Source organism: Melopsittacus undulatus, chromosome 1 (assembly GCF_012275295.1).
Source record: "Melopsittacus undulatus isolate bMelUnd1 chromosome 1, bMelUnd1.mat.Z, whole genome shotgun sequence".
NCBI lineage: Eukaryota > Metazoa > Chordata > Aves > Psittaciformes > Psittaculidae > Melopsittacus > Melopsittacus undulatus.
Genome location: NC_047527.1, coordinates 62,621,737 through 62,633,135, shown reverse-complemented (window position 1 = coordinate 62,633,135; position 11,399 = coordinate 62,621,737). Strand labels below are relative to the sequence as shown.

At 37.7% G+C, this 11,399-nt stretch overlaps 1 protein-coding gene across 1 annotated transcript in view; it reads right to left on the bottom strand.

Moving 5' to 3' along the window:
* Positions 1 to 242: 242 nt before the first annotated feature.
* AHRR (aryl hydrocarbon receptor repressor) overlaps positions 243 to 11,399 on the bottom strand; it is a 69,937-nt gene continuing 58,780 nt past the window's right edge. Inside the window, exons 5-10 of the mRNA XM_005153421.3 lie at positions 10,598 to 10,727; positions 8,394 to 8,527; positions 6,840 to 7,039; positions 5,299 to 5,417; positions 4,227 to 4,368; positions 243 to 1,451 (exon numbers count right to left, since the gene is read on the bottom strand). Coding sequence (XP_005153478.1) covers positions 332 to 1,451; positions 4,227 to 4,368; positions 5,299 to 5,417; positions 6,840 to 7,039; positions 8,394 to 8,527; positions 10,598 to 10,727 — 1,845 coding nt within the window. The 3' untranslated portion in view covers positions 243 to 331. The remainder of the gene's footprint in view (positions 1,452 to 4,226; positions 4,369 to 5,298; positions 5,418 to 6,839; positions 7,040 to 8,393; positions 8,528 to 10,597; positions 10,728 to 11,399) is intronic.

The window sequence follows — 11,399 nt, the reverse complement described above, 5'->3', positions numbered from 1 at the left end:
AATGAATTGTAGACATGAAGGGAGAGATGATAAAAGACAAATTAGCATGTACACCTGTGCAGTGAGCAGTGATTATTTTTCTGTGCCTGAGGTTTTATCTTTCTTTCTTTCCAAAGATCATTAAGAGAAGGGTAGTAGGGTAGTACAGGGTATATGATGTGTGTGTGTCTGTGCCTGTTTTTTCTGATACACAGATGTGCACACACACACACACATATGCACACAAAATCTTTGCACTGGCTTTTAATTTTAGTAAATTATTTAACCCAACTGGAAGAGAACCTACAACTTCATGCCTTTAACATTATAAATACTCCAAATGTTATAAAATCTATTGTAAAAATGTACATTCAGTGGTTTTATGAGGCACAGGATCTGCTAATGTATTTTGAGGGAAGCTCGTGTGTACTCTGTTCTGCCCACTGCTGGACGGTGGTGGAGAATCCAGGGGTTCACGCTTGATTGCTTGAACCAAGCAGGGGTTTTTAAATTCACACGGCATTTTAAACCCCTCATTATTCTGCTCTTTCTCCTCTCCTGGGCTGGGGCTGTAGAAGTGGCCATAGCACGCCGTGTGTGTCAGGTCGGGCATGCTTTCCAAACACCCAGAGGAGTTCTGACCGTAAAACGGGGCTACCTCCTTGCTACGTGAACCCTTGTAAGATCTGTTCAGGTTTAGGTTGTTGGGATGATTTGCTACAATGCATTGCCAATTATGTGGTGTGTAAAGGCAGTGCCTTGGCTTCTGACAAGGTGAGGCTGGCTCGCAGAGGTCCAGTTCTGTTTTGAGATGTACTCTATTGGGGTAGCTAAACACCTGCTTTCTCACTGAGCCAGTTTCATCCACCCAGGCTCGGTTTTGTGATATCAGGTAGTTATCAGCAATGTTTTCAGAATCAGAATCATATTCCGTTTTGATAGGCATCTCCAAGGGAAAGGCTGTGTCATAGAAAGACTCTGAGGATATGAATGGTCTCTGCATTTTCATATGGTCCGTTGCATAGTTCTCCGCACAACGTTGTTGTACACCTGAGTAAGACTGGCAGCTTTCTGAGCTCCCCCAGTGGGAAGGGCAAGTTGATGCTAAGTTTAAGAAGCTTTGGTCTCTGTTGTAGAATGATCCAGCTCTCCTGTTTGAACATGTGTTCATTCTCTGGCTCATAGGGCAAGAACTTGAGTTTCTTAAAGTCCAGCTACTGTTTGTGGTGCAGTTGTTTTGAACACCTAAAACTGATGTGTTGGAACTGAGAGGTTCCTCTTGCATAAAACACTCACCGTTTGTATGTGGCTCAAATTTCACTTTTACATTATCTTGTTCATTTTTTACTGTTGTCCAGTTAAAATGCTTCCACTGGCCCAGAGTTTCAATGGCGCTGTTATAGGAAAGCCCCTCCAGGTTTCCTTTCAAACTGGCAAAACCACTTAGTATCTTCAGTTGTTCGTCTTCTTCCCTTTCAATAACAGTTACAAAAAAATCAGTCAATCCGAGGTTTCTAGATAGATGTTTTCTAGTATACAAATGGAGTGGATCAACATACATTATAAGCAATATATTTTTGTTAGCTTAATGTGGGACTCTCACACTCTTATCCATATAGTCTTCGCATTTGTTCAAGTGAAAAAAAGAGTGTGTGCATGCATCTGGATGTCAGTGTGTGCACAGCTACCTTTTCTGTGGCGCTATTTCATTGAAATTCTGACATGAATTTACTCTTCCATTTCAGGCACATAGTTCACAAAGACCTTAAATATTGTAGTACAATATGGTAACTACCTTACATTTTAAAGGCAGAACACAAATGTATCTAAAAAATACCTGTGTTTGGAAAACTCTAGAGATAAAATGCAAAGAGTATCTTAAAGGAGATGCATTTTGTTAACAAAGAATTATTTGGACACATAAGGACTTTCTGATCAGAATGATTTGAGGGAGAACCATGCGGGTCATATATTTTGAGAATGCAAAGTTAGATGAGAGGAAATAAGATGCCTAAATTAAGTGGCCAGAATAGTCACAGATGTTCATATTGAGCATAGATGTTTTTTCATGTGTCGAACTTCATTTATGTTGCTTTTCATTTTCTGAGATGGCCAGTGGATTAATTTTCCATGACCTACAGCTGAAGTACTCAGTATTACAAAAAAGCTTTGTCAGATAAAGTTGCCTGAGCATTTCCAGCCCAATCAATGCAGGTGGTGTTCAGATCTTCAGGTTCAGGATTTGTCTTGAATTCACTAAACAGGCTGATTCCAGACCAGACAGGATCAGTGCTACAACACCAATGCCTCCCTCCCCGAAAATAAGTGGACTTCTCTATAAGAAAGGAGCATGAAGACCTGGAGAGATAGTAAGTGGTTTAGAAGGCTTTTCCTAGCTCGCTAATAAGAGCTGCTGCTTTGGGTATGAACTTAACGTGCAAGTATAAGGTTTTCCAGAAGAGGGAGTTCATGTTGTTACAAAGAGAGAATGTCCCACTGTAATAAATGTACACCAAGAAAGGAGAATATTTTCTCTATTTTTTTAATGAGATATTAAATATTTTCAGTCCTTTAATAGATATTGTTATTGCTATTATCTACAGTCTTGATATGTAAATGGAATGATACAAGTTTGCTGCAGAGCTAGCTTCTCAGGAAATGGACTAATTAGCAAGCAATGGACTGATGAAGATGCAATCATCACAAAAACTGAGATCCCAAATGAAGAATTTTACAGTGACATAGCATCTAGTTAAAATTCTCCAAAAGAATGTATGTATGTATGTATGTTCCTAGGAAGGCAGCATACATTTTTACGAAAAAAAAATAAACCTTAAGAAGTAAGTCTAGTAAGTCTAGAAGTCTAGTAAGTAGTAAGGATGAAGTCTATTGCAGGCTATCAGAAAGATGGAACTGAATGTAATTTCCATGGCCAGATCTTGTAACACTTCAGTCTGCAGGAACTATTAAGCACAAAGGAAGGATTTTAACCACTCAGAGAGTAAAAATGACCTCACCTGGAGTACCATGTTCAGCTGTGGAAGGCCAGGTGGGATGGGGCTTTGAGTAACCTGGTCTAGTGGGAGTTGTCCCTACACATAGCAAAGGGGGTGGAACTGAATGAGCTTCAAGGTCCCTTGCAACCCAAACCATTCTATGATTCTATGATCAAAGTGCATGCTTAATTACATTAAAAATAATTTAGAAGTAGAGACTTGAATATAAGAAACATCTACTTTTAATTTGTTCCTTAATAGAAGTTCATTCCCTCACACAGCAAGATGATGTTTGTGCTGTCCCAGTAAAGTTGAAGAGTTCCACCACCCACAGGTGGGAGCTCTTCTGCTATTCATGTGGATACTGTGGATACGCTGCCTGCAAGGGATAACTACTCTGGAAGTTCAAAGACTTTTTCATTTATTTTTTCCACCTGTGAGACATCCTAAAGCAAAAAAACCCAGTGATATCAGGCACATTTTTTCCACTGGGCCAGATGGTGGCTATGTACACCTGGCTTCTGCACATTCAGTCCACTCACTATCTCTTCCCTCAGACTAGCTTAAAGAGATGCCTCAACAAGGCCCACAAGAACCGGAACAGACAATCCCATGGGGAAGGAAGAAAGACGATTTGGGAGGGAAGGGTAAAACACAGTGGGGAAGTCCTCTTTGAATGCAAATCCGTGAGATTAGCTTCCAATCCAAGGCTGAGCCTACAGCCAGCTCTATCTACAAACATACAATGAATAGAAACATCTCTGTTTAGATTAGGTTGAACATCCACAACTAAAAACCTGAGCTCAACTCAACTGTGATTCATAAAGACAAAAAAAAACCCAAAAGAAACCTTAACATCATCAAATGTTTAAAAGTAGAAAAACTAGGACACTGAATCAGCAGAGAGTTTCAGCTGCAAGTAAAACAAAACCACAAAATACACTTTTGTGCAAGAAAGTAAAAACATATCAATAGTCAAGCATTTTGGCTTTGAAGTATTCTGGTTTAGTGTGTATTTACATTCAATTTCAGGAGAAAAGAAGACTGAAGCAAAATAAAAGATATTGTTTAGGATTATAACAGTCATTTGATATGATTCAAGACAAAAATGGATTCCCATTTCAAAAGTAAACTAAAACCTCATTCAGCTCTTGGCTTAGGTCATGACAGGCCTTTCAAAGATCTCATACAGGAACAATATATTATTTTGATGAAGCATAGAGTGGCTTTAGTATTGGAAAATATACTTACTTCAACATTTGCTGTTGGGCAAGGACATACTCTGAACAACCACTTCGATACAGAAGTTGAGTGTTGGCTTGAACCCAGACCCAGTGATCTTCACTTTTTTGTACTTTGACTAGAGAAATGCCATTTTCTCCATTATTCTTTGCTGTACAATATAAAAGAAAATCTATTCTAATACAAGCAGTATTTAGTATTTTCTCATACCTAAACTGTGGGTGAATGCTCACACGGTTTTTTGCTGCTCTGGAATCATCAGCATAGGAAAGTACAAGCTAAAACATGTCACAAAACAGGGAAAATTATGTTAAAATAATTGGAAAAGCCTAATGAGGCACCTAAACTGTAACCAAGGATTTTTCAGTATTATTAGTTCATGATCTTTTTTTCCTCTCTGTAGTAGTACTAACCAACAAGAAAGTGTGTATGAAAAATGGTGCTATAACAGAGGAATGGTTTTAAACAAGTTAAAGACGTTTAGCAGGTCTGACAGAAGGCTGAGCACAACTCTACTGAAAAAGACACCCACTGGGGTAGACTCACCATCAAAATTTTATCCATTATAAAATCTGAAATACAGCATAGACTCTCATAATATTGCCACAGCCAAATGCTGGAAAAACATGAGTCAAAGCTGCAAGCAAATAATGAGTTTTAAAGACAATACTTTCTAATTTTCTTTGGTTTATGATCTTTGGAAAAAAATAGCATGCGTAACATATTCAGTTTTCCTCAAAAAGGGATAGATATTGTCATTAATTATCAAGATTTTCACATAATCTTACTAAATTAAGTGCTGCCATCTTTAAGAAAGCATGAGTTGAGTATTCACTGTGTTGTTTATATACCTGTAAATTTGGCATAACAGTATTTATTTCCCCTCTGAAATAGCAGACTGATCCAGTAGTACCTTTTGAGGCAGACAACATTTTTTTTGTATTATTTCAAAGAAGGGGTTTAAAGAGAAGAAAAAAGACAGCATTTGGAACAAAACCTGAAAAACCTAACAGGAGAAAAGACAAGACAAGGTTCTTTGTCTGTACAGTCTATATAATCCAGGAGTACTATGCAGACACACCTTTGATTTGGTTTTCAGCAATCTGTAACACATTAGTGAAAGCGGCACCTTCATGATGACTGTTTCTTCCATATAAATCTGCTGCTTCACACAGCCCTGAATTACTTTTGGAACTGGAGCTGTAGAAGACAGAAAATGTGGAAAATTCCTTGTCAGTGAATGAGAACACAGCAGAATCATAGACTCTAAAAGATGGGATCTTCAAGCTATTGACCATTTGTAAAAATTTATGTTTGAAGTATATAGTAACCAGTACTAAACAATTACCCCTGTTTCCTGCATTGCTCGGTTGCTCAAACTAGTGTGTGACTGGAACTATGTATTCAATGAAGAAGAACGGTTATGTTTCGAAATATTCTGCTCATGACTTACTATATCTGGAAGAATAAATTTCAGCTTCAGTTGAGGCAAATTCTGTGTATATTCTGCTCTGCCTATTGAGGTTACATTCAAGGTACATACATCAATCACACTGACCAGCAGTGCACTGAAGAGTTAGCATGACTTCAACTTGCAATAATCACCATATAGTTTGAATAGATTTCTTCCAATCGTTAGTTCAAAATGCATATTAAGGCTTTTAAACAGTGCTAAGTCCATAACACTGCTTTACCAATTTTTCCCCTTATTAAGACCACCATTTAAAAAAAATACTATATAAAATTGCCCACTATCCCTGGCTAGAATGCTTCAGGCCTGAACCAAAGGAAACGCTGAAGTTAAATGCCTGCTTCATTCTTGTCAAATCCCTGGCCACCATCCAGCTTGTTAGCAAAACTTAAGTTCAGCACCTCTGTTCTAGGAACTGAATTCTGATCATCAATTAATTTCACCTGGGCCATGGAAAAACCAGCAAGTGGAAATGACATTTCAACTCTATACCAAAAACCTGCATAGTCCATTAAATCAGCCTTCCAGTAATTTAATTCTTGTAAAAAGGATGCATGTGGTAGACCCACATTACCCATCTGGATAGTAAATCCACACATACATGAGCATATTCTAATTAAAAGCCAAATCATGAAGCTGTCAATGACACTGATGAGCTTTTTACTGCACAGCAATAGACCTCATTTTTGTAAGGTTATATTTAAGGAAATAAGGAAATATCCAAGTCCAAATAATTGTGCTACCAGAAGATACTGAAATTTGAAAACTAAAAAACTATTACTAAAAATACAGAAATTTGAAAACTATTAGTAGAAATATCTTTTCTTTTCCACTTTTACAACCAGTAGAATGAATTACTGCATTAGTAACTTTTGATGGTTAGGAAGATACCCCAACATTCCAATTTTTCTATAAAATTATATATGTAGTAATATAATACTTAACATGTGTTATATATAAGCTATATTAAGGCTGTATATTATAACATAGTTATGCATTATGTAATTTCATCCATATAAATTATTCACATTTCTAAGAAAAATGTTTTCAAATGGAGAGTCATTTAGTCTACTTCGTGCTTTTTACATGCTTAATAAACATAAAACCCATTGTATAATTTAATAACAGCTTAAAGATTAATTTGAACATACTTTGTATGCACTGCTGCTGCATCATCAGCTTTGTGTTTTGCTTTCACAAGCAAGCTTTTCATCTTCATCTCTGTCACAGAAGGGAGCAGAAGTGGTACCACTATGCAGAATAATGACAGCTGAGGTGGCAATACTGTTCCTGATGAGGACTTCTTCCTTTGTCCAAAAAGAAACTTTAGTTTGCCTTGGAACTGCATTGTCTGTTTTACAAAAAAAAAGAAAAAAGAATAAAACAACAATAGAATTATCTTATGCATTTAGTGTTTAAACATTTGAAACCATAATACAACATATGGACAATGTTTTACACCAGTTTTGAAACTGGGAGAAAAACTACGAATCTCATTTTCTTCATGCAATTTAAACCATGCCATTTCAGAGGCATGGTGAGTAGAGGTACTATCAACAGTAAAATGAGACATTTGAGGCTGGTTTTTGTTTTTGTCTCTCCAGTGTGTGTAAAGTAGAAGTTCTGTGTTATGTTCTGTACAGGCAGTGTATGGTGGTGCAAACAGTTACTTCCTCTGTGCCTCACTCTCAAGCTGGAACTTTCAGTTTTCCATGCTCTGTTCACTCCAGTGAAATGGTTCCTGAGTTTCTTTCTTCTTGCCTTGCACTTTCTCTGGGAAGTATATGGGCTGGCACAACCCAAGGGCTGCACAGGCAGATGCCAAGGCAAAAGATATGCTCAAGATGACCAGATACAAAGTACATAGCTTGGAAGAATTTATCTGTCCCTGCCTCAGATCTTTACATAATCAGGAGGCAGAGATCAAATTATTAACTTGAGCAACAAGCTGCTTCCTCTCAGTGAAAACAATGACCAGATTAAAATCAGTCCGTTTGAGCTGGGCTTTTTCCAGAGCTCCAAGATTAAAACAGGGATGCAGAAATGACTAACTGAATTGCAGTTTAGACCTGCACCAAATAAGCTCATCTTCTAGCAAATGAGAGTCTGAAACAGAAGTTGCATTTTCCTGTCTCATGCTGATACTCTCATTTTCATTCCATGCGCCATACTTCGTCATTGTATGTCAAAGAAACAACACTGGTCTTTACTAAGAAAATGGGGAAGTTATTTCTAGAAATGAGCCATTCTTAGTAAGGATATTTGAGGAGCGTGAGAGAGAGACTTTCTAATTGTGTTTTTTATTATTAAAGGACATTTTATAAAAAGGGAAAATGTATCATTATTATTGCTGCTCCTTAAGGCAAATACTTTGTGCATATGCATCAATCGTCGAAACTCAGGCTTGCCATCATTGTGCTAGGCCTAATACAAACTGAGGACAGATATTGTCCAAAAGATCTTAAAGCACAGAAGTCTATGGATTCTTTCAGTTTCAAATACTACAACCTCTCTTCTCCCATCACTCTTTGTATGTGTTAATGTCTTCAGGTGCTTCTTGTCAGTGCACAGCAAATGAGAGGTGTATCTTGTCCAGGGCTCTCCACAATATTCATGGTCAATATTTATGTTGAAGTATTTTTCATATGAAGTGATTAAAACCTAATATGTCATGAGTACAGTTCTCTAAGTGAAATTATACTTACAAGGAAACCAGAAGTACTGTCCAACAAGCAGCGAACTCGACAGATGAAACAACGAGTTAAAAAGGAAGAGTAATCTGTTGTCATGCTGTCATTCTCTTGTGCTTTAAACAATTTACTGAGAATATATTCTTCTCCTAGGAACAACAGTGGAAGCAATATATATCAGATCACACTAAGAAGGAATGAAAATGTTCTGTAGCCAGTTGAAGAAACTGTTATGAAATTGATAAAGCCTACTTTATGGAAGGGTGAATATTAGATTTCATCAGGTATAGATACATCTGCATATGATTTTACCAAAAAAAAAGAAGAAAAGCCCTACAATAGGATTCAGGTGAGTTTCTTCAGAAATTGTGACTTTTTTTTATTTCCCGAGTTTTTGTGATTTCTCGTGATGCAAAGCAGGGTAACAGATGTTGTTGGTTTTGAGATCAGAGATCGCAAAAAATACATTAGGGAGAGGAACAAAATGAAAGGAAAAATGCTAATGCCAGGAAAAAACAAACAAATTAACAATGACTGATTAGTTAATGTTCATCTGTTGCCTACTTAATTTTTAATGAAGCATTTTCCAGTTTTGGACTACAAGTTGTCCTGGTTTCAGCTGTAACAGTTATTTTTCTTCCTAGTAGCTGGTGCAGAGCTGTGTTTTGGCTTTAGTCTGAGAACAACAATGCTGATAACACACCGGTGTTTTAGTTGTTGCTAACTAATTCTTATCCTGATCAAGGACATTTTAAGTCTCTCATGCTCTGCCAGTGAGGAGGGGCACAGGAAGCTGGGAGGAAGCAGAGACAGGACACCTGACACAAACTAGCCAAAGGGATATTCCATAGCACAGCACATCGTGCCCAGTATATAAACTAGGGGGAGTCACCAGGAAGTGACCAATTTTTTCTCGGGTTGGGCTGGCTATCAGTCAGTGGGTGGTGAGCAGTTGTTTTGTGCATCACCTGTGTTTATTGGGTTATTTTTTCCCTTTCCCCTCTTATTTTTATATTCTCTTCTCTTGTCATTTCCCTTATCATTACTATAATTACTATTCTTAGTAGTAATTTTATATTGTACTTCAGTCATTGGACTGTTCTTATCTCAACCCATAGGATTTACATTCTTTCGATTCTCCTCCCCATCCCATCCAGAAAGGGGAAGGAAGGTGAGCAAATGACTGTGTGGTGCTGAGTTGCCAGCTGGGTCTAAACCACAACACATGTGCATACCTTTTAAAATACTTCTTTCCCAAAAGGCATAAATACTTATTTGTACATAAGTATGAATTCAGGCATCGAATTCTTCACTGTATTATGACAAAAATTCCAAATATTTGTTATTTTTTATAGTTAGAAATATTCATGCACCTTTTTTAGTTTGTTTTCTGTGTACCCCCTACAACATCTTGCAAAATTTCTCTTACATCTGCAAAAAAATATAAACTGCAAGAAATTGTACCAGAGTTTTCTGACTTTATTCCTGAGACCCTCATAAAGGCTACTGTAGGATTTCTTGCAAGTTTCTCCTTCCCCCATCTGGAGACTGTGATTCCTCAGTTTCTTTCCTCAATGATTTCCTCATTCCCTGGTGAAATGCATACATTTTTCTGGGATCAACAGTTCTTTAGAAAGTTAACAGTTTCAAACCTGCAGTATGTTCTCTAGTCATGATTTCAGCTTCATGCCTCATACAGGAGAAACCTTGAGCACATGCATCCACCTGCCATTCTAAGGAAATACAACCCTCAGAAGGAAAAGTGCATTGCTAAACCTACTTGTTCTTCTGATGACTCCTGCCTGTATAATTTTGCATGGAAAAACAAATGGCAGAAAGTGATGTTGCCATTGTGGTACCATACAGAAGAGTTTTGCATGGGAATTTTTTTGTACTAATGAGAGGAATGCTGGTGTCCTAATCAGTGTGAATAAAAGCTTGGTAGGATGGACATGCATGCTGTTCATGGGTAATAATATCTGTAAGTACCTTAATCAGAGAAAAATAAAGGAAACATCAACTCTGTAGCCACAGTGGCACATGCTACCTTAGGATCAGGAAGAAACATCATCTATGGGACAATAACATTCTAAATGGCCACTATGCAGCTTTCCAATGAAAAACATGACTTTACACGGAATAGGCATGGGCATAGGTTGAATGCAATTCAACCTTTGTACAGTGGTGCCTATGTTTCCAGTCAACATACACAATCCCACCTGTTTCTGTCTGTAGTTGTTGTCCAGATAACATCTGGGGAGGATTCATGGCCCAGTGCAGTTGTCTACAGAAATCCTGGCGATCATCCACGTGAATATAATCGTATATGTTTTGGTGCATTACATCAGTCTGAAATAATTACAACAATTAATGTTTAATTTGTAAGTGTAGTGGGGCAGACACTTATCTTTAGGTTGATACTTTACTTAAAATAATGGCTGGTGGAGGATATCTTCAGAGCGAAGATTGATTAAGGTATTTCAGAGGCCCCTGTTTTACATCAGCTGCTTTCTGATTTCATATCCTAAGATGATTCTTTTTATTCTTAACTCTTTTGTGTATATGCAAATGGGAATCTTTAAAAAGTTCAACTGGCAGCCAGTGACAAGTGGCATGCCCCAGAGATTAATGCTGGGATCAACCCTGTTTAATTTCTTGTTTAGTGAACAATGGGGTAGAGTGCACTTTCTGTAGGTGTGCAGCGAGTACTAACTGGGGAGAGCAGGATGGCTACTCAGACCTTGACAGGCTGTAAAAATGGGCTGAGTAAGTTCAACAAAGGCAAATTTCTAATTTTGGGTACCCCAGTAAAAGAAAGATACTGGCATACCGAAGTGAGCCCAGGAGAACACTACCACTGCACTAACAGGGCTGGAGCTATGACATAACAGAAGAACAGTTTGTTCAGCCTTAAGGGAAAACTTCAGGAAGAACTTACTGCTGTCTAAATAATTCAAATAAGCAGGTAAAAAGAAGACAAAGCCCGAATCTTCTCAAAGGAACAAAGTGGAAGGACAAGAA